This window comes from Ambystoma mexicanum, chromosome 1p, assembly GCF_040938575.1.
Source record: "Ambystoma mexicanum isolate Mex_15411 chromosome 1p, UKY_AmexF1_1, whole genome shotgun sequence".
NCBI classification, from domain to species: domain Eukaryota; kingdom Metazoa; phylum Chordata; class Amphibia; order Caudata; family Ambystomatidae; genus Ambystoma; species Ambystoma mexicanum.
In genome coordinates this window covers 629,784,105-629,808,823 of record NC_090921.1, presented here as the reverse complement: position 1 = coordinate 629,808,823, position 24,719 = coordinate 629,784,105, and the positions used below count along the sequence as shown (strand labels likewise).

Genomic DNA, 24,719 nt, shown 5'->3' with positions numbered 1-24,719 from the left:
GCTACCTCTGGCATTTTGAAATAACGTCCCTGCACACCTGGCAAGATATCTTTCGTCCACCTAAGTGTTGTCCTAGCATTTGATGTCTCCTTTTCAGACTCTAAGTGCCACATCATCTTCATTTTCCTAGATGCCTAGAACGTCAGTACCAAGCCCCCATAATAGCTACCATAATTCCCATCTATCGACTCTATGTAGCTCCTTCCAGACCTTTGCCCACCGACTCTCGCCAACTATATAACCTTATCCCATACTCGCCAACACCCATCTGTGCTGTTTCCAGCTTCTTCCTCTCTGACCTCCTTTCGCATCTTATTATGTTTCTGACCTATCATGCATCACATCACTAAGCCATTTTAATAGTTTGTATTTTCCTGTTTTCCACATGTTGCCTAACAACCTCTAAGTTATCTGTAAGTTAAACAAAAACTTAAGCTTTGCTCTCCTAAAGCTTATATGATTTTAAGAACAGTTTCAACTGAATACCTTTTGCTTACGCTGATTTTATGACTGCTTACAAATCCCAAGAACGTCTTTGGACAAATCTAAAGAAACGTGTTGGAAAATTCAACTGTTCAACAATTTCTTGAATAATTTGGCAAAGCATTCCAAATGTGGTAAACCAGGCACAGAAATACTTTCATCACACCCAACACATTTCTTTTATGCCCGTCCACTAGAACTGGGCTAACTAAAAGTATTCAATTTAGACAGTGTTTTGAAGTGAGCCGGGGCCTTCCGGGGCAACCCCAGGCCCACCACAGCACAGTGGGACACATTATCACACCATGCCGCAGTCGCGACAGTAGATGCGTTCGCCATTTAGTCAGGCAAGCTGACAGAAGTGCCAGCCAGCTACAGCGTCACTCAAACAGTTTGAGCGACGCAGTGGCTGGCTGGCACTTCTGTCAGTCACTGTAACGTCCTCTAGTGACCCCTCACGTGAGCGTTCACCAGAGGAAGTTACTGTCCTTTTTGTTTCCCCACCCCCTCTCCAGGTTACTGAGGCATCTTTAACCCTTGGCAAACCTGGTGACTTTGTGACATATTTCTAGGTTTCTAAAAGATAGCTTGAAAAGAACACAATTCAACCCATTTTTTTTATAAAGCTTTGGAGACGGGCTTTGTCTGTTTGCAAAGCTTTATAAAATGGATTGAATTGTGCACTTTTCAAGCCATCTTTTATAAACATACAAATATGTTACATATTGTAGAAATATTTAGGGAGTTTTAGTGCAGAGATACTTTTTGAGTGCATAGTTTACATTGTTGTCATTTTTGTCTGGTAATTGTTGTATGTTGTGATTTTTTATCTTGTTAATGTATCACCCGCTTTGTGATTCTATGGGTTTTTTATGAACTTTTCATGCTATATTTGAATGAATAAATTGAATCAATTTGGAAATGTATATACTTTAGAAGTACTATGTCAATTTTTTCAGGACGATTGGTATTAAGAAGGACAAGCACTCATCACTCCCTATGAAATAATTTTGTTCGAAACATAGAGCATCTATCTCTTTTCTTATATGTACATTTTGGTCTGCCCCTGGCTGTAGAGATAGGTCGACCATGTTTAGGAGTCAATCTTTGAGGGTATATCGTTACCTGGTTTAGGTATATATTGAAAAGTACATAAACTTTTCAGTCCATCTTGAAGTACACAAACCATAGTAAGGCACGCAAACAAATATATAAATGTAAGCATTTAAATATTTATGTGCATACCTTACTATGGTTTGTGTACTTTTCAAGCCACCTTTTCTAAACATAGAAATATGGAAAATATTTCTGTATCTATAAAGGATGGCTTGAAAAGTACACAAACCATTGTAAGGTACGCATACAAATAAATAAATGGTTACATTCACTTATATATTTGTCTGCGTACCTTACTATGGTCTGTGTACTTTTCAAGCCATGCCCATCATGCAAGCCACGCCTCCAAATGAGGGCCCCCCTTAATTGCTTACCCCACTTAAAGCCCTGACTTTAGAGCTGCATGAGGCAGGCATCCAACACTTACAAAAACAGTGCTTGCAGGAATCAATATAGGTGGAGGGAGGACTAGGGAAGGCCCTCTACTCAGGTGGGTGCTGGGCGTGCATTGCCAATGGCAGGTCTCAAATGGTGTGTACGACAGGCATTACCATCCACAGGTAAAGTATGAGTGGTAGTAGAATGTTTTTACCTTTCATCACAGGGTGGAGATGTAAAAAACTAGGTAGCAATGATCATGACTTGCATGTACATGGATCATATCATGCATCATCATATCTGGCGCACAACAGTGCAGTCAGGGGTGTCAAAAGACTCCTGCGTGCACTGCACTGTTATCACTGCCTACCCTGTAAAAGTCCAGGCCAAATGCAGGAGAAACAGCTATAAAGCAATGCACATGTCAAATCGCAGCCAATAAAGTTGCAAGTCTGGTGTAGGAGAAACGACTGCAAAGGCAGGCATATGCCAAATCAGAGCCTGAAAATGTGTAAGTCACGAGCATGAGAAACAGCTCTATAGGCAGGCATATGCCAACTCAGAGCCTGTAAATGTGTAAGTCAGGAGCATGAGAAACAGCTTTATAGGCAGACATATTCCAAATCAGAGCTTGTTAAAGTGTAAGTCAGGAGCATGAGAAACAGCTTTATAGGCAGACATATTCCAAATCAGAGCTTGTTAAAGTGTAAGTCAGGAGCATGAGAAATAGCTGTATAGGCAGGCATATTCCAAATCGCAGCCTGTAAAGGTTTAGGCCAGATGCAGGAGAAATGGCTGCAAAGGCAGGCATATGCCAAATCGCAGCCTGTAAAGGTTTAGGCCAGATGCAGGAGAAATGGCTGCAAAGGCAGGCATATGCCAAATCGCAGCCTGTAAAGGTGTAATTCAGGTGCTGGAGAAATAGGTATATAGGCAGGCATATGCTACATCCCAGCCTGTAAAGATGTACGTCAAATGAATGAAAAACATCTGTATACGTAGGCCTAAGCCACATCGCAAATGAAAAACAGCTAGACCAACCCAAGTGCAAGCTCACGTGGCTAACATTGTGTACGCAAGAGGCAGCAGTGCTGGGAACTGTTGAGTGACCCTGGTCTGAGGGTCAAACAGACGAATGCAAGAAAAAAGCTAGGTTCCTAAAACATGCGCACAAAGACAATACTACGAATTTTAATGAATGTCCATTTGAGTAATGAATGCACAAATATGTAGCCCAATGAATGTATTAAAATTTGAGTTTAGCCAGCCAACACGTGATTCGACCTATGGATCGTCCTCAGGGCAAAAAGATGTTCGGAAGCACAGATGAATGTCTTAAATCGACAAAACGTCAGTGATGAAATGCATTCACAGGTGTTCCTGACGAGAATCAAGCAAAGGGAAGGTAAAGCATCGCCTTGAATACGGGTAGTTCAAGAACAGGGCAAATGCCACAGAAAGTAGTTAACATTAAGGCGGCTCATGTAAGAGCACGCAGCCTGGATAGGCAAGTGACAGCAGCCTGTTATGGGGCTGGTTAGGTACAGGAGCAACGGCTGTATAGGCAGGCATGTGCCAGGTCGCAGCCTGTAAAGGTGCTGGTCATGTGCAGGAGAAACATCTGTATAGGCAGGCATATGCCCAATCGCATCCTGTAATGGTGCTAGTTAGGTGCAGGAGGAACGGCTGTATAGGCAGGCATGTGCCAAGTGGCAGCCTGTAAAGGTGCTGGTCATGTGAAGGAGAAACATCTGTATAGGCAGGCATATGCCCAATCGCATCCTGTAATGGTGCTGGTTAGGTGCAGGAGGAACGGCTGTATAGGCAGACATGTGCCAAGTGGCAGCTTGTAAAGGTGCTGGTCATGTGCAGGAGAAACATCTGTATAGGCAGGCATGTGCCAAAGGGAATCCCTTTGGGAACATAAGTTGGACTCTGGATTAGTTCTGATACTGCAGCGGAAAGCTTACCTGATCAACATATTGTGAGTGAGGGTTAAATACCTGCACAAAGGCATTAGCTAAGCAGTTTCATTATTGTGAATTCACCTACCTACAAAAATGCTTGATTTTATCGGATTTGAGCCTCGCTTGGCACACACAACTGAGAAAGAAATGTGTAAATGGGAGGCACTGTTTTTTGACAACATACTTTATTATTTGACTGGTACTTTGTGTGGATATCCATGATATTTTCAAGAAAAAAACACGAATTGACAAATTAGCTAATTCTTTAGACCGAAAAACGAACATACCTTTTTGCTTTTTTTACTTTTTTTTAATAATGTGGGGGCGTCCCACTGCACCCCACCCTCACCCTGCTACCCTAATTTATACCTTTCCCCCACCTATTATTTACCATACATATACTAAAATACCTACTATTTTCAATCAAATAAATTCGGTCATTTCTCATTTGTTCTTTTTGTATTAGGTTATTTGTATGGGTTTGACGCTGAGTGGTGATATATTTCTGGTTAGAAGCAAGTACGTTATAAGGATATGGCCAAGTCCCTGAGGAGTTCTGTGACCAAACAGATGAACAAGGAGAAGGGCCGAGTGTCTTTATAAGGCCACAAACTCTGAGGTGACGTGCAATATCGTTCTTGCACATGTTAGGAGGTATTTTGTTCCATATAATAAATACATGGTTATATACTGTCATCCACCAAGTCCATTTGCACAATCTAATATGAACGTTCTTCCAATTTTTAATAAACAATTAACATAATCAATGAAAAATATGTCTGGACTAAAATACAAGCCACTAATAGGCAGTTTGTAATGTGTTGCATAATAAGAGTTAAAGCAGTGTCATAAAATGCAAATAATAACCGTTTTGTGCTTCAAAATACATGATATAATTCAGACTGAGTCTTGCTCTCTCGCTTTAAACTCCAGTAGTACACAAAGTACACATGCTGCCACAGCGGTCAAAGTGAGGGGGAGCTATCAGGAGAGGAGTACCAGTACCATGCGATTTTAGAGCAGACAATAAGTCCAACTTGGCCCCTCCGCCTTCCTTGCCATGCCATGAATGTTTTTCAAGATAAAGTAGGACATCAATTTTAGATAAAGGGTGGGATAATAATGGTCTTGATAATGACACCACATTTTTATAGAAAGCCTAGCCATCAAAATTATGATCCATTCCCTATTGAATACTCTTGTAACAGTAGGTAGTTGTTGTATAAAAGGGGTGATGCCTCTGAACCCCGGAAAATTAAGGCCCTTTAAGATAAGGTAGCAATACTTAGAGATGAATGGGGATGCAGAACATACTCATACATCAATAATCAAACTGACTTAGGAAGTTGCCAAAACTTAGTACTGTTTTATTTGCAATTACCTAAAACAGGGAGTACACGGACATCAATGGACATCACACAAGCAATCTCAACGAATTTCATAAAAAAGCATTCTTATATAGTAAAAAATCATCATCATTGACGTCGCACTATGTGACAAACTACAAAAACCTACTTGGGGATGTGATAGGCTTACTGAGAACATCTAGGTATACGTTCCATACTGATGGTGGTTGTGATTGGGTCTCTACCATCAGGTGGACAACTAAGCCCTCTTCTAGTGCAAGTCATCTTCATCGTCACAAAATAAATGATGATTCATTGGTTAGACAAACTATAGGGCTCTCTGATACGTAGCCCTCTACAATTGATTGGCACACCAGGTCTTCCATTCAATTAAGGCTTTGAACTTGGCCTTGCAGAAGCTCTTTGTGCCTGAGAATAAAAGGGAGTGTGGCATGGTCTTATCTTCTGCTCTCGGTGTAGCTCGGCGCAAAGTCTATTTCCATCTGACCATGTGACTGGAGACCACGTTTTCGAGCTTTTCGTTGCAGATAATACTATTAAATGATGAACGCTTGACTCCTTCAGTGTTTTTTCATCCCACCTCAACAGAAGTCTGCTTCTTTCTCACGTTCATGTAGCTTCTTGACAGACAACCAGGCTCACAGTGACCTCGACTCTTGGTGTTGGGCCAGCCAGCCTTTCTTGAATTCTCCTTCCCCATTAGCTATTTTCCAACTGAGCCACACTGAAGACATTTCCATTCATGGGGTTCAAGTCTTGCTAAAGTGCATTGTGGAACGTCCCGATTCTATATATTCCTATGTATATACATTGGTGCATCGCTGCAATCTATACGCTACGTTATAAGTGTAAAACGGCCTTGCATTTTCTTCAAAGTTTCTTTGCACAAGCATCTACATTTCGATCCCGAAATGTTGCTTAAATTCGACAATTCCTCTTCAGATCTAAGAGAATGTCTATGTTCTTTCATCTTTTGTGTCTTTTCCGGGTATGTCAGTTCTGCTTCACGTGACGTCACCAGTCCTCTTTCTCATGCATTTTCACACTTCTTCCAGAACTCTGTCCAGAAGACCATCATTTCTTCGCGAAAGCATATTGGGTTTTCTCAATGGCTACTTTTTCTCAAGAATTGTTGCGGTACAGGCATCCTCACTGGTACTGCACATGTTTCAATTTCTGGTTCCCAACATATAGGCGACTTTGGGGCAGAGCTTCTGGTAGGGGTATTGGGCTCATCCTCTACACCTCGACTGCAAAATCATTGTCCCATTTAATGTTACCACTAGAGGTCATTTTTGAGGCAGGTCCAATAAGGTTAGAGTAACTAACATCAATATTATTTAGAGTTAATTTCAGTGGGTCATGATCACTTTCAATGCACTGGAGAACATGCAGTTATTTAACCATAGATCAATGTATACGGTCTATCAAGCAGCAATCAATATGATTGTCATTCCAGCAAGGATAGGTCTGGCAGGGATATCCCCATTTACCCGCCAATTACAGGCCTACAAACCCCTCTATGCAAATAAAGTGTCTGGGCAAGGGCGTTCTCATCGCATGTTCTTATAGAAGAAATAAGCAGTGAAGGGATCCCCCCAATGTTGTCGTCTTCATCTACTATACCAAGAAAGCATTTTAGAGGTTCGAATTGTGCATTATAATCTAATAAAATCACCCGGTACCCAGTAAAGTGATTAAAACGTTAATCAATGATATCTATCAATAGGCCTAGATCCTCAGCAACCGAAGTGGAACCAGCACCGTGGTATGGGCGAATGTGAACGCTAAATAAGACGATCGTCTGAAAGCTAGGTAGCTCCAACCTAATGATTTGTACATGCGGGCAACCTGTTGTAATTAGTTTGATTTTAGCATTTAAGTCTATCTTTACCCAAATAAGTAAGGAACCCCTCGGCCGGTCTCTTTCCCTGTAGATAGCAGGAATGATATAGCTTGCAAATCTTAGTTTCGTAAACAACTTCATAGATGTATCCCAAGTCTCTTGGAAAACAATGATCTGGGATCCTCCAATAAACTTGTGCCAGTCATGGCAGCACACTTCTTTCTAGTGGCAGACCCCTCTTGAAACAGTTGCTGTTCTGGTAATTGTTAAGTATGGGTTCCCAGAGAGTTAAGATCAGCGAGTAGGGGGGATTTATTTAACAAAAACCACATATAAATCTTCCAGCTGACTGGCCAAATGAGGGAAATTTATTAAAAACAATAGGACCGCCTTCTTTTGCCTGTTCCACACACTTGGCTGTCAACCTTGCCCATCCACAGCCCCTTGCATGTGTCTCACCAACCTCCCTCCGTCATACCCTGTCCCCAGCTCAATCACAGTCCCACTACTTTTTCTGGCACACTTCTACCACTGACCTCAAACAGTTCTTTATCAATTAATGGCTATACGCCATCACAAAAAGCTATTTTAGACGCAAGTAGTCTGAGAAACTAGTCACTGCTTTAATTAAGTGCTGCAGTGACAGCTAGAACTTTGCTCTGTGCTGGCTTACGCAGCAGGTATTTGGATGTTACAACCAAACCCTAATAACTGATTACAATTATAGTCAAGGTAGTGAAGTAATTTGCTTATTTCACATCAGTAGTTATGTTATACCTAGCCTGACATAAGAAAAAAAACATTTTTACAGGCTTTTACGTGCAGTTGTTCAACTTATGTTGCACATATTCTGTGGTATTTTGTAAGTAAATAAATAGCCAATGATTCTATATTATATTACGTTTTCGTTATTTATTTTGCATAATTGATGCCATCTCCTTTAAACACAGCCATGCCACCTACATGTTTGCTTTGGAGGGAGGGTCAGGACTATATTGATACACCAAAAATAAAGTTGATCTTGTGATTCATAAAGAAGATACTGTGGGAAACCAGTGACCTACTCCTGACTTTTACTTGAGAGGAAGATTTGATTTGTACAGCGGCTACTAGTAGTATGGTGAATTGAGTAGCCCTCTCCAGGTGTAAGCCCAGGTAAAAAGGAGTAACATATTTGTGAATCATCCTAAACATGTTAAAAACAGTGTTATCAATTATAATGCAGCTAGTGCCTGCTGTCTTATTACAACATTTTGATAATATATGAAAATATCTGATGGATTCCAATTGCATGCACCACAGAATTATGCCTCCAGTTTTATTACAATGTGAATGTATTTATCTTCCTATGCTGATATATACTGTGTATTGAACATTTTGAAAACACTGCATTCAATATCTGTAAGTCTGGAGACCTGGGACGCAAGGTTAGCTGCTTTTTTCAAAATCAATTTAGATCAAATTGCTGTATTATGTATCAAATTAGGTAAAACATATCCATCGCACATGAGTAGGAATTGCCTGTATCCATGTCGTACTGTAAAGGGTACACAGTACAGAAAAATAACCCAAGAAAAAACAATGGTAAAAAGAAAATGGGATATAGTAGCATATTTGATAATGAATCCAGTAAAGATTGAAAGGTTTTTTACATCACATTTTTGTTATATATTCAATATTATCTATCTTAAAACGTTGCCACTGGTGTAACATGTTTGCCACTGGGTACACAGAAGAATGCACAGGTAAGTAGAGCAGGCTGTCGAGTAATCAACTTCTCTCTTGCCATAGGCTCCAGGCAAGCTCATAATTACAGTAGCAGGTTTGCTGCTCGAGTGAGTTTATTGCTTTACTAGGCTTCATAATTAATCCAGGCAAATATAATTATGTGTTGCTTCATGGCAATACACCATGGATTATTCTGTCCCGAAATAAGTGAATATTATGCCTGCCATTTGCTATGGAATGTGTGCATTAAAGGTGAGTAACACAAATTATCTTCAATATATTATTCCATAGTTTCTAATGCTAGAGCTAATTTAACAGTCTTCTTGAACTCATGTGTTCTTTGGGTCGGTTGTGCTTTTTGTGTGTCATGGCAATTTGCTTAGAGTCTTAAATGTTTTATATTTTGAATGTGTGCTGTAGCATATTGTATTATCTCTTCTTTGTGATTTCAATTTCGGCATTGTTTCCACACCCCAGAGATTTTTCTTTCCAACAAAAATGTATAGTGTACAAAATAAATGCACACAAAAGTCCAATTTGTTAATTCAAATAGTATGTCGATTAACAACCTTTACATTTGTACATATGTAGCCCTGTATGTATGGCCCTGGGTAGGGTCACAGGTGTACACCTCCCTCACCCTAGGCCAGGGACAGATCCCATGGGAACAAACAACCCTCAACCCCAGACCAGACCAGCTCAACAGGAAGGGGTGCACAGCAGCTGTAAATACAATTGTTGTCAAACACGAGATGGGACACCCCTTGAGTCCCTATCTTACACCTCATGAGACACAGACACCAAGGTGGATATGTTTAGGGATCCCAATGGTGACCCCTTGTATTTCTAAAAACACAAAACAATTTCCTAATAAACATTTCCTAAACATGTCCTCCTATCAATAATTCTCCCCTCTGTTCCTCTGTTGCGAGACCTTTCGGAAAGGATCTGCCCCCTAAGCCCACCCTTCACTAGAGAGGTCACAGCGAGACCCATAAGGAGGAAATGGCAGAACAGACCTCTAAGCTCTACCTAGCAGCTCTCAAATGTGCTGTATTCAGATTAATAAACAAGTGGCATTTCAATGTAAACACACGATAAACCAACGCAACATTACTTTTTTTAAATCCTGATGGAAACATGTTACGTACAAAGAGAATGATTTTAAGTTTATTTTCCAGTTCATGAATATAAATCTAGAGGAATAGAGTACTAATTGATGCTAGCTTAGAAAATCTCATCTTGGTTTTATTACTGTATTTTAAAGACTTAAATACATTCAGCAAAAGAAATGGTGTAATAAGGTCACATGCTTGTAGTCATTATTTCACAAAGACTTCTTACAGATTGCTACTCATGATGTGAAAAAAACATTTAGAATTATAGAAAATGTAATGCATTTTTGTGTCAAATAAGCATGTGATATTTTATCAGTTCTCCCCTGTCTAGGACACTTTCAATTTTTTTTATTTTTTATATTTTCATGTTTGATAAACCATTCATAGTTTTATTTTATATATTTTTTTAACTTTTTATTTAAGTTGACAATTTACAGGTACATCAGGGAGTATGATGTAGCATCAACAATGGTTGTATACAACAATAATATTCACATCTGTGTAATTTACATCACATGAAGGTTAGAGCAAAATTAGTTGACTATGAGGCGGGGTACGATACATTGGTTCTATCACTGCCACTTCTTCTCGGGCCAGGTAAGAGTGGAATCCACCCCAAATGTAGTGGGATCTGGCTGCAGTTCAGGGTGTGTGGGCGTATTGTTGCTCGTTTTCTTGGGCCAGGTCTGCGCTCTCAGCCATTCATTCTGGGTAGGGGGATTTCTGTTTTTCCAGTGTACAGGAGGACGGGAAATTCACTGACGGGCCCATAGGTCAGTGCTCAACCTCTAGTACTCGTAAGACAGGATAGCTGCACCATGTGAGGGATGGGGGTGCAGGATTCACTTACTCCAACACGACTCAATAATGAGGACTCAGTAGTTTGGCAAAGGGAAGTCTGTTTAGTGACAAGTACATCAAACAGGGAAACAAATAGGAATCAGCATCGTTGCGATCACCTGTCTCGCTCCAACTTCCTCGAACTTCAGTTGAACAGCAATTCTTATAGGCAATATTCGTCATCATTGACATCTAATTCTACAAAACGCGTCATGCCATTTCCACTGGCCTTCCATTAGGGCTCTTTGGGTCTCTTCATGGACCGTCTGTAGGTACTCTTCGTTTAGTATCAGTGGCTGGTACGGCTGTCTGATAGGGTACCGTGCTGCCCAGGGTTGTCTGGTTATGGGCACTTTAACAGATATGGATCTTCTGATGTACACTGGGCAGAGCCTCAGTGCAGCTCTTTGTTGGTTCATTTGTTCCTCATACGTCACATACCTTGGTGAGTGCTCTCCTGGTACCTCGAAATGAGGGGTAGGGGTGCAGGCCATGTCTGGGATGTCCTCTACACTTAGTGTACAGGAGGGCGGGAAATTCACCGATGGGCCCATAGGTCAGTGCTTACCCTCTAGTACTTGTAAGACAGGATAGCTGCACCATGTGAGGGATGGGGGTGCAGGATTCACTTACTCCAACACGACTCAATAATGAGGACTCAGTAGTTTGGCAAAGGGAAGTCTGTTTAATGACAAGTACATCAAACAGGGAAACAAATGGGAATCAGCACCGTTGCAATCAGCTGTCTCGCTCCAACTTCCTCGAACTTCAGTTGAACAGCAATTCTTATAGGCAAAATTCGTCATCATTGGCGTCTAATTCTGCAAAACTTGTCATGCAATATAATTGGTTAGGAAAGGTAACTTAAGTATATGTGCTATATCTGTATATGATAATAGAGCATGCGGATTGGATAATTCTTATTGGGTGGGCGTCTACGTCCCTCCCTCTACATCACACATGATAGACATCACTGCAAGTACGACGTCTCATTGGTTCTATGATATATAGGACCCCAGATAATTTGGTCCATTGTGATTGGGCAGGTTACACCCCTAGACATACATTTCCACTTTTAATTAGCAGCATGCAGAATGGACACCCAGGTGCCTGGTGTCCCAATTTTCACTCTGCTTCCCTTCAATCAATCAGTATCTTGGGCTATGTGTCAATTAGTTGGCTGGATATGGCCTCGAAACTGTAGCCTCTTATCAAGAAAAGTTATGGCATCCTCGGGTTCTGGGTGACATCAGGCGGTGGTACCTCTTTGCGCCTGGTTGATCACGTGCTAGTTCGCCATTAATCTGCTTCAGTTTCCAGCTTTTAGTGTATTTAATTCTGTTTCGGCCTTGCCATCTGCATGGGCCTCCCTTATCTTGACCTTCACGGGGCAGGCTGGTATGCTCTGAAGTTTGAGTCTTGTTAGCTGACGCTCTCCTCCCTTTCTCTGGATGACCTCGAGTTCCTGGGCATGAGCCGCTCTTTGTTGAGTTTCGATTCCGCTCCTTCTCTTGACTCTGTCTGGGTTTATGAAACTTGGCCTGTTAGGCCTCTGGCAGCCTGGGTACATTTCTGCTTTTACAAAATGGAGTCACACTTGTGTCATTTCCACTGGCCTTCCATTAAGGCTCTTTGGGTCTCTTCATGGACCGTCTGTAGGTACACTTCGTTTCGTATCAGCGGCTGGTACGGCTGTCTGATAGGGTACCGTGCTGCCCAGGGTTGTCTGGTTATGGGCGCTTCAACAGGTATGGATCTTCTGAATTACACTGGGCAGAGCCCCAGTGCAGCTCTTTGTTGGTTCATTTGTTCCTCATACATCACATACCTTGGTGAGTACTCTCCTGGTACCTCGAAATGAGGGGTAGGGGTGCAGGCAATGTCTGGGACCTCCTCTACACCAGTGAAGGAGTATAGCCCTTTAGCAATCATGCATCCCGCATTGACCAATGCCCTGTTACCCCTGCTCATTGTATTGGACCATATTCCGAATAGCGCCTTCAGCGGGTGTTTCTCCACAGGGGCATCTATTATGTCAGACAGCACATCGATGATTCTATTCCAGAAGGTTTCCAGTTGTGGGCACCCCCAAAACATATGCAGATGGGCCGCAGCCACGATGTAGCATCTGGGACAGAGGTGTTCTGTAGGTGGGGGCATTTGGGAGAGTCTGGCGGGGGTGTAATATAAACAATGTAGTATCTTAAATTGCATTAATTTAAACCGAAAGTTAAGATAGACCTTCCTGGTATGTGCACACATACGTGCCCACTGGGTGTCAGTGAGTACTATTGCTAGTTCCTCGGACCAGCGGGACCTTGCTTTCGGGGGGTGAGGGGATGGCCACCTTGTCCATCAACATTTTATATAATGTAGATACAGTGTGCCGGCTGTCACCCTAATTAGCTATGTAGGCTAGTATTGGTGTTTCGGGTGGTTTGCTAGGATAATCGGGCCAACTAGACGCCACAGCAGAGCGGATTTGATAGTATTGAAACAATACCCCCTGGTACCTACATGACTCGGCTTCCAGGTCTCTGGCATGATGAATTTTGCGTCAGGGAATAAGCCGGTCAGTGCCCTGTATCCCAGTGCCTCCCAAAGATTGTGGGTTGCCTTGTCCCGCAGTGGTTATAGCCCTGGGAGTTCCAGATCGGGAGACAATGATAGTATGCGTGTTCGGCTCCTGTGTGGGAGATCAAGTGCCACGATCTTAGTGTGAAGGCAACCAGATCCAGCGGGGAGTCATCTTTGTACCAATGATCTAGTATGAGGGTTTTAAGGTCAGCTAGTGTCTCGAGTTTGACTTGGGGGGGAGGGTTGTTCACTATGTACCAGTAAGATTTGAAATGTGCCTGTGATGCCATCCCATATTATTATTATTATATAGTGCTACAACCCTCAGGCATCTGAGCGCTGTGTGTGGTGCTCATTTATCGACATCAGAAGGATGAAAGGCTGAGTTTGGCCCTGCCAGGATTCGAACCTGCGTCAGCAGGCTCTGCACGGATGTCAAAGTGAGCGCTCTACTCGCTGTGCTATCTGACCGGCTATTTCAGTGTGTGAGCTGAAAACCCCCCCTTCTCATAAGGGACCGAATTCGGCCCATTTCTTGAGAACCGCCCCGGAGTGCCATAGGAATTGGGAAGAGAGTGAGTGCAGGTTAGTGAAGTAAGATTTCCTGGGCCAAATTTGGATGTTAGAAAAAACGTAGATTAGTTTGGGGAGTAATGTCATTTTAATTAGAGAGAGCTTGGCCGGCGCAGACAGTGGGAGGGCTTGCCACTTGTTCATTGTATTCTCCACTGCTGCGGCAGCTGTGTTGTAGTTGTCCCTCAACAATGTGGGACGTGTCCTAGATATCCAAACCCCCAGGTACTTGATATGGTCAGGTGCCAGCGCAGTGGGAAAGGTCCCAGATATTCAGGGGTGCAATCCGTGAGTGGAAATATCTTGGATTTGCAAAGGTTGATTGTAAACCCGGAAAACTATCCAATATGGACTGCATCCTGCAGTATGGCGTCTAAGTTAATGTGAGGGTCACAGACAAATAACAGAACGTCATCGGCATGACAGAGACACTATCTCCGGTTGGCCAGTCAGCCGGATCCTGCGCTGCCCTTGGCTCTCTCTGATAAAGTCTGCCATGGGCTCGATAGCCAGGGCAAACAAAATAGGGGAGAAGGGGCAGCCCTTGCCGGTGCCTCTACCCAGCTGAAACTGTTCAGATAAACAGGAGTTAACCACCACGCTAGCAACTGGTTGCGTATATAGTAACTGAATGTAACGTATCATGTCTGGGCCTATCACCATTTTCCTCAGGACCACCCAAAATATTCCCAGGACACCATGTCAAAGGCTTTTAATATTGAGTGATGTGGACCTCCCAGAGATTAACCCAGCTTGGTCAGGGTGAATTAGGTGTGGCATCAAGGAAAGTAGGCAGTTGGCAAGCACTTTGGCAAATATTTTCGTGTCGCAATTCATGAGTGATAGGGGTCTGTAGGAGCCACACAGGTCGCTAATCTTATACTGTTTAAGGAGTACTGTAATCACAGCCTGCCGCAGTGAAGTGGGGAGCAGCCCTTCCCGCAGGGATTCCTCCCATACATCGTGTAGAATGGGGGCTAATGCTGCCGCATATTCCCGGTAGAATTCAGCTGTTAGGCCGTCTGGACCCAAAGCCTTCCCCTTGGGCAAGTTCGATATTACCCCCATAATTTCTTCCAGTGTAATGGGGCCATCGAGTGCCTCTTTGCTCTGGGCATTAAGGCGTGACATCGGTATGCCCTCCAGAAGAGCATGTACAGCCTGGCAGTCTTGGAGTGGTCCCACAGTATATAAGTCCCTGTAGAACTCCCGGAAAACCCCCACCACCATAGCATCCGCCCACACATGCTCCCCATTCCCATTAGGAATAGAATCTATATGGGATCGCCCTCTTTACGTACAGTCTAGCCAGGGTCTAGCCAGGGTCCTCATAGGCCTGTCTCCTTCCCCGTATTTCCCCGTACTTTCTAGCTACCATAGGGTGGGCGAAGTAGCGGACCTCGCGCGTGGCATGTGATTCAAACGTTTCTAGTTCAAATTTGATTTGCTGCAGTAACTGGGGGTGGGGGGAAAGGGCATATTCTATCTAGAGTTTCTTGAGGGACTTTTCAGATTTCTCAAGATCTCTGCGTATGCATTTGAGTACCCCGACTTTCCTGGATATTGCCATCCCTCTAATGAACACCTTAAAGGCCTGCCATATTGTGCTGTGAGATGTATCGCCTGCCCCATTGCTAGCAAAGAAATTATCAATGTCTGCCTTAATGTCTGCAGGGAAGACTATGTCGTCTAACGCCACCGACTTGAATCTCCAGGAACATCCCCTACGGCTGCCATCCATCTGCAGTGTCCGGGATATCGGGGAATAGTCGGATAGCGTGCGGGGTCTAATGTCTGTGTCCGTAACCCTGCCTATCAGTGAACCAGAGATCAAAAACATGTCAATTCGGGAAGACATATCGTGCACAGATGAGTAGAAGGTAAAGTTCCTAGTGAGTGGGTGCATGATGCGCCAAGGATCACAGAGATCGTTGCGATTTCATGAGAGAGTGTAGCTGGCGGACGGCTCTTGTTTGGGGTCTAGGGGATGTCTAGGACACTTTCCACTTTTCACTCAAAGGCCTACAGTACATGAAAAGAAACAGCAGGCAAGACACATAATGAAATGTCACTGGGAAGTGAGAAGGCAAACATTTTAACCAAAAACAGAGTACTAAAAAGTAATATAATATGATCTTTCTAGGATCACTGGGTCGCCAAATGGCAAAGGGAATACGAGACTCATCACTTTGGTTCTGCTGTTATGAATTTGGCTAACTAATCTCCTCTATTGACCAGTGCATTATGGTCTACATTGGTGTAGTTGGCCAGTTCATGCAACACTCATTTGGATGGAATTGGCTCTAAATCGGCTCTACTATTGTTAAGTTAATCTTTTAATCTAGCTCTACTGGTGCCGTAGCATTGTTTTGTTGCACAGTAGATGTTACTATTATGAAAGGTTATATATTCATGTTTATCAATATCCATCAATCTCAGATAGAGGAACGGCTCAGTCTCCCATGCTTGCATTTGGCACTGTTATCTGGCACATTAGCATAGTTCTCTGGAAGAAGCCCTTAATACACTGAGCTATGGTATGACGTGGCATTTATAACGCACCTGTACACAAGTGTTTCTAGGCACAAGGGGGGGAAAACAAGGGAGGACAAAATAACAATCTTACTGGGGCTTGTGTCATTCAGATCACGCAGTTGCAGAGAAGAGGGAAGGGGAGAAGTGGCACGGGGGAGAGGAAAGGGGAAGTGCAGTTAACTCACAAGTGCAGCCAACGGGTTGCTCATAAGTGCAGAGAGAAGGGACTGTAGGGTTGCAGATACAGACCCTTAAGTGCTGGAGAGCCTGGAGGCAGTGCGAAGACAACTGGACATACAGGAGCCTGGGCCTGAGTTCAGAGGGTGACCAGGTGACCAGTGTGCAGAGCAGTCAGGTGCATCAGCAGGGGAGAGAAAGAGAGAATGCGGAAGTGAAAAGGAAGGTCTTGAGTTGCTTCCGGAACCAGAGGTGTTTCTGCTCAAGTTTGAGAGAAGTAGGGAGGCTGTTCCAGAGGGAGGCCCCAGCAGAGGAGATAGATATGCCCCAACTCGTTCCTCAGAGACATGGAGGTGGATGAGCGGAGAGCTCGAAAAGGAAGATGTTTTTGAAACAAAAGTTGGAGTTAGAGCGTTCCCCGGAGAAGAAAGCCTTGTGGACAATGCAGAGTGTCTTGAAGTTGATCCTTGCAGCCACGGGAAGCCAGTGAACAGATTTCAGAGCTGGAGAGATATGATCCCTGGGCTTCTGAATCATCATGGCGCCCAAACGTAGTAATATGCATTTCAGAATCAGTTATTGCACGTGATCTATATATTCTCCAAAAAAGGTGAATATATTACACATGTTGTCTTATCGTATGCACACAAACTGCATGTACTAAAATGAAAAGGTGAACACATAATGCATTACAAGACTTATTGATCAGATAGGAAATCATTTGTCAATATCAGCCAGCCAACAGACTCCGAGCATCTGTTGCAAATTGTACGGTATCATGTTGGGTGTTATTGTGTTTTGTAAAATATGTGCACTGACTTCTTTGCATCAGGCAGCCAAGTGCAGGCCCCTCCCAGTGTGGGGCATCAGCCCACGTTCCCCTTTAGCCCTTCAATATAGATATCCCTGTGATCGGATGTCCACCAAGTCTTGGGATGCTGCAGGGCTTGATGTACATTGTAAAGGGGATCCTAGAACTTTTAAATTTGAAATAATTCAGTAGAGAGGTTGCTGGTTTGAGCGGTGCAGTCATGCAGGAAGGCTTTTGTTTCCTGCAGCAGTATTGTGATATGGTAGCCTTTCAGTTGCCTATGACATGTTTGCTTTCTTCTACACCGTTTTGTTTTGCACTTGTACCTTTGGCTTTCAAGGATCTGTTTTTCCTCTTGAAGAGAGAAAGCTGGGTGTCAAGCTAGTAATTCATATTTGAAGGAGGGTTGATCTGCTGATAACTGCAGTAAGGACATGCAAAGTAAGATCTGTTGAGTTCATTCTACAGGTTGGAAGGAAGGACTTCAGGAGACCCTGATCACTAGCTTGTAGTGGTATTCTGGATGGTCTCTGGCTCAGAAGTAGGCCAGGGGATGAGTAACGTCTTTGATCTTACCAGACTTGTAAGTAGTACATAGGGGTCTGTCTAAGGCAAGGGACTGCCTTGCAAGCTTTATTGCATGATTTATTGGTATAGGTGGTGTGAAGACATCTGCTGCCTGCTTCTGAGTACGGATACCAAAGTTGTTACGTAATTCGTCAAGCTATGGGGTTATGGACCTGCAGGAAGTATAAGGGGGATCCCCTGGTTACCCCCACTTAGCACCTGCCGCGTGTCAGGAGAGAGTCACAAGGGCTGATCTGTGTGATCAATTCCAAAATAAAATTCTGGATACAAAAATACCGATATTTTTTTTCAAACTCCACAGCCCCGCCCCCATACTCCCCTTGTATTACCCTAAACCCCCACCCCTACATATAATTGCAGGGAAATATGCTTTTCACAATTCAGTATTTTTGTATTTGGCATTTTCATTGCCGCAGTAATTGACTGATACCATGAGATCCTAGCCTTTTAAGGAAAATCACAAGAGCCTCTCGGGTGGCCCAAAAGCATCCATTAATTCAGCCCCACCAGTCCTATACCTTCATGGACAAGCAAGAACCCCCTTCTGTCAAACTATAGCTCTGAAACAGAGATATGTTGAACCCGTTTCCCACTGTTACCAACAGCATGCAGTACAGAAAATCCCACCAACACGTCTTGAATTCCTGTGAGTGATTCAATGTTGCTAATTCATTGTTTGCACATACATTAGAGAGGGACCCAAACTGACCTAGAGATGGGATTTCCGATTATCGCATGTTATACTACATGTCAACCCTTATGGTCTTTTTAATTAAGGTAACACATCGTATGATGGATGGGATGGAGAATAACTCTCACACCAAACATGAAGACTGACTCAGGAAGTTGGCAAAATGTCTGTTTTATTCTCAATTGTCTAAAACAGGGAGTACAACGGACATCAACGGATGTCGCACAGCACGATTTCAATACATTTCATAAAAATTATACTTTTATAATAAAACCCTGTCATGCGTGACATCATACTACGTGGCAAACTACAAAAACCTATGCAGGGTTGTGATTGGTTCAACGGGAGTATCTAAGTATACTTTCTATATGGGATAGGATTGTGATTGGGTGTCTACAGTCAGGTGGGCAACTTATGCTCTCCCTTAGTGCAAGTTATCTTCAACAGTTATTAGCTACATGGCACACCATTGGCTATTAAACTATAAGGCCCTTTGCTATATGGCCTTCTACAATTTTTTGGCTCACTTGTACCCTTCTGTAACATTCGATTCTCTAGCAGCACACAAGCTGGCACCCCAGGTGCTGGTAGGTGGACTTGACTGTACCTCCCCACCCAATTAGCACACCATCTATCATCACTCATGCCTTCTGCCATTCAAATTGTCTTTGAACTTGGCCTTGTAGTTGTTTCTCATCTCTGGGAATATAAGGAAGTGTGAGCACGTTCTTATCAAGGTTCAGGCTTGCATGCCTACATCTATTTCCATCTTGGACTCACGTGACAGAAGACCGTGACTTGGCACCATTTTATAGCATTTAATTGTCTTAAATGAAGAAACATGGCCCTCATGGTGTTCTCCCCTAGCAACTTAACAAGGGATGCCTCAGCGTCTCACATTCATTGTTTTTCAGGGACTGATAACCATGTTTTGCTGCTCTTAGCCTTTCACACCAGGCCAAGCAGTCTTCCTTTGGTCCATCTTCGAGCTTCGGCTTATTCTTTGCTGTGACACACGAGCAGCTATCAATCCTTCTTTCTCCATGGGTTGAGCTTACTAAAATTGTGGCCTTGAATGTCCAGATTCTACATATATATATATATATATATATATATATATATATATATATATATATATATATATATATATATATATATAGGCGGCACCGCCTGCAGTCTATTCACTACGTATACCCAGCCTTATGATTACTTAGTCTACTTGCTTTATGGCATCTGTACAGTTATAAAATGACTTGTATTTTCTGCAGTTTTTCTTCACACATGCAACCTTCATTCTGCACATGAACGTCCTCTCAATTCTTTACTTCGCCATCAGATTCTATATTGTCTGTGCATCCTCTTCCTTGGTCATCCTTCTCAGTGTGTCACTCTCATTTCTTGTGACGTCACCAGCCTCTCCTTTTCAAATCTTCACACTTCTTCAGGGATCTCCCTCAGGAGACCGTCATTTCTTCGGGGATACATCATGTAGGGTTTTCTCAGTGGATACCTTGTTTCAAATGCTCTTCGTGGTATAGGTATCATTACTGGCGTTGCACATGTCCCAACTTCCGGTTTCCAACATATTGACAGAACAGGGGTGGGACTTCCTGCAGAGGTATTCGGCTGCTTCTTTACACGTGCATCGAACAAAATAGATCACCCTTCGTTACACGCATCTTGGTTTGCATATTCAATTACTACAACAGTATTTATTTAATACATATGACATATAAAATCATTTTATATTAGCAGAGAAAGCAGGACAAATTTACAGTATGAGTATATATTTTCAATGTATGCTGATCATATTGACTGCTTGATAACTATCTTCTTTTTCACAGAATCCAACAGAAAAAGAAATGAGTAAATACATTAAGTGTATCAATTACCACAAAACTATTAACCCAGTGAGACAATCAATTACTACACTTCCAAACCTGTACACTTAACACAATAAACAATGTTAACTCAATTTCCATTTAGATTTATTTGGTGAACCTGTATGGCTCAAAATGTTTTACATCCCAATAGTCAGAACTTTCTTCAGGGGAATCTTATTCAGGGGCAAGTTACATAGGCTACTGTGCTTTGGCATTGTTCTTTTTGATTATTGCGCCATTTGCCATATTTTAGCATTGCCTCTTTGCTACTTAAAATTAGATAAAAATATGAGACTACTACTCTATCTGGAGATGATGCCATAGTTAAAATTTTTCAATCATGAATTTAAGCTAATTTTAATAGGTCAGTTACCTTTTAGTCTGGATTTCTTTATCGCTAAACACATTGTAAAATAAGGCCACTGCTCCTGAATATTAAAGGACGTAAACAAATGTAAGGGAGAAAAGATTTGAAAGAACCTTTTCAGAATCTCTAAAAGAGAATGTTTGTCTTACTTGTGAGAGAAATCCATGGGCAATGGGTCCATGCTCCCTTGTGCTTTTAGGAGCTGTGCAAAGAGACATAAAGTTTCAACGCGCATGGGTCCTATGGTGATGTGTTTAACTAAATTAATTAAACTGTTGCATACACGGTAGAGTGATGCACTATCTAGAAAAAGATGGATTGTGGGATAATATTGATAACTTTGCGGTTGTGGCCCTCCAGGAAACCTGGGCTACAGTTTCCTTGATATGTGATGGTCATAATCATATTGAGTCCTTGGCAATGCTTGGCTCTAGCGGTAGACCAAGGGAGGTCTTCTGCTGAGTGTCTCAAATCAACTGGATATTTGTAAAGATGATCTTGACTCAAAATTGGTCTTAGCAGAGATCATCACGGGGCAGTGGTTGGGCAACTCTCATAGGGTCTTAATGATTAATATTTATGATCCCTTTGGGATGGGAAATGCTCAGGAAATCATGGAAACCAATGAATAGCTAGTGGAGGAGACTCCCTGGAAAGGCATCTTTCCCATAATTATTTTGGGGGACTTAAATGCAAAACACCTTTATCACATGCAAGTTGATACTGGACCCTCATAGGTATCCCCAATGCCCAACTCAAAGGCTGGAGATATAACGCCAAAGGTCATAAATGGTTTTTATTCTTGAAGACTCATGGAATTACCATGTTGAATGGGAGAGTTAGAGGAGACAGACCGGGAGGATACTCCAGGGTCTCGGACAGGAGTGTGTTGACTCTGAATCATATCTCTATTCAATCCTGCTGTTACTCCCTTATTGCAGGTTTAGAAATACTAAGTAGGGAAGAAAAGAAAGTGATAATTTCCCATTACTTCTTAGGTACCATTCCAGCAATGAGATAGGTTTAAGATCATCCCCAAAAGAAGGAATTGTCGACTTAGATATTAACTTTGGTGGTAACCATACTATATGGAAACCACCTAAGATGGTCCAGGCGAATAATTACTTCTTGTTTGTAGCAGAAATTCTTATAAACCAGACTGAACCTAATAGACCATTGTGGGTTAATTACCAACAAAAAAGGATTTTGGCAATTCACTAACCCCATAAGAGTTAACAGAGAATTATCAAACCATGGTTAGTACAGTTGTCAAATGTTCCTTTCCCTCAGTGCCCCGTACTAACAGGGCTCACTCAAACACACTTATTCAGAGAAAGTTTCATAAACATCATTTTGACAGGTCTATACATACATGTGCTCTGAGAAAATAAATAAGACAGGCAATTACACAAGGTAATGACCCTCTTTTGATTAGTACTCGTTGTAACTCACAATAACGTTGCTACCAGCATTGGCTATGTGCCCATCAAAATGAGTTAAAACTAGAGCGCTTGAGAAACCTCAATGAAATAGTAGGGTAAAGGCATGAGTGAGCATTTTGGAGGGTTGTTAATAATCAACCAAGCAACTCTAACTTGTTACTGGGGGCATCTAAGGATACGTGGGAAGCCCACATACTTACACCTTGGGGATTACCTCAATTGAAGTAACACTTATTAACAGGGTGATTGATAAATTTGTTTTTAAAAATGGATCAGCAGAGTTTGCTAATTAAAATGGACTTGATTAGCAAACAAAAATATTTGATTAGCAAATTTGTACTAATATTTTAAATGCCACCAGAAGTTATTGGTATCCAAGACATAAATTAAGCAACAATAAAGCATATTTGTATACTGCTGAAGTAAGACATTAGTGAGATGAGTATCTGTAAAATGTAAACAATTAGCTGCATGAAGGAACACAAATAAATAAATATGATAAAAAGGCTCTGAAAACAATGTCCAGTGCAAGGCTCTGTGCAGCTGGGCGCAGTGTTGCACATGGCAATGTGTATATCGTATGCTTGACCCATTATTTGTTGTATAAGGAGAAGTTCAGAGGTTTCCTAAATCAAAAGGTTCACAATGTTAAAGCAAAGTTATAGCCTGCAACGTGCGTAGTATGGTTTTGCAGAAGGCAGGATAATTGTCAGCTTCAGGTGTACAGGATGGTCCTTGCCTGTCATTGATATCAACTGTCCTCAATGTCCTCCACTTTCGGGGGGGGGGTGGAGCAGTGCTGCTAACGGTCCTCAAACCCGAGTCAGGTAAACACAAGCACGGTATTCCAGACCTGTGCCATGAAAGTCGTATTTATTGCTAATAGCAGTCAGAGCTGCCATCTGGAGCACTGACACATTTGTGTGTTGTTAAGGGAACAAGACTTTGTGCAATTTCTGTTTCCCTTAAAAAAGAAATTACCCACATGTCCACAATTCAAAATGACTATTTGCAGGATATGCAGGTGAGCAAGGTGGTGTGAGGGCAGGGTTTTGAGGTGTGGTTCGCCAGTGGAGACTATGCCTGGAGCACCACCTCCAAGGACAGGGTGAAGGCTGGGCAAATTCGCAGCTGCCCGGTATGAAATTCGGTTAGCTACTTGAAGATTTGGCTTGCATTCCCAGCCTCTGGATTGGCCAGCTCTCTCCCACTTGTGCTAATATATAATGCAATCATAATCATAGAGTAATGCAAGCTAAGGAGGCTAACTACAATGTATGGTACTGCAGTAGATTTCTAGATGTACCGACTGGATGAAACTATTGATCACAACTTTGCATAAACATCTAATTAGCTTTGTGTATTCATTATGTAAGAGGAAAGAACGTAAGAGACTAATCAGAGTGGATGGCATAGCAAGCAGAGAACTGGGCAAACTAGGTGGAATAGTTTTGCAACCATCTCACTATCAGGGTATCTAGTATAAAGCAAAAGGGTGATAAAATAGAATGTCAAGTTTTTTGGGATAAGCTCATGGGTTTTGCACCAGTTGCACAGATTTATGTAATCAGCATGTCATAGAACTAGGATTGATATCAAAAGCATTTGGCTGTGTGATTATGTACATTTTCAAAAGTGTTCACTCATCAACATGATGAATCTTCCCAACAAAATTAAATATAGCTTACACTATGAGATTTAGATAACTAACCTAAACTTTACTGACAAAACATGGAGACAATGCCGTGTTTTAAAGTCGCAAAAATGTAATTATGCATTATGTAATAACTAAAGTTTTTTAAATGGATTTGAACGACTGTCTTTTAAAAAAAGAAAGTTAACACATACTGGTCTTGGCCAGATAGGATATAGTTAGCTTATGAAAAGTATCCTACCAATTATTTCTGGTTTGCAATTATTTCAAAAAGAAAGAACCTTTCTTCCCTGTCACTCCCACACCGGGTTTTGGCGCTTTTAAGAATGGAGGAGATGATCACTGCTGCGTTCTCTCTCCATTAGCCCCTTTGTATTTGCAGTGAAGAGATTAAAGAAGGTGGAATGAGCCCTGAGGGTAAGAGAGGAATAAAGGGTGAGCTCCGCTTTCATTGAGCAATGACATTTAAATAGCTAGCTGTGCTACAAAACCGTCCTTTATTTAATAAAACTACAGAATTGCGTAGCAAATTACTATACAACACTGCTTATTTTATACTTTGCAGGGTATATGATAAA

General features: G+C 42.2%; 1 protein-coding gene across 1 annotated transcript in view; it reads right to left on the bottom strand.

The window, feature by feature from the left end:
- Window positions 1-19,965: 19,965 nt before the first annotated feature.
- LOC138577442 (duodenase-1-like) overlaps window positions 19,966-24,719 on the bottom strand; it is a 110,612-nt gene continuing 105,858 nt past the window's right edge. The window contains exon 4 of the mRNA XM_069649626.1: window positions 19,966-20,427. Within this exon, the coding sequence (XP_069505727.1) occupies window positions 20,227-20,427 (201 nt within the window). The 3' untranslated portion in view covers window positions 19,966-20,226. The remainder of the gene's footprint in view (window positions 20,428-24,719) is intronic.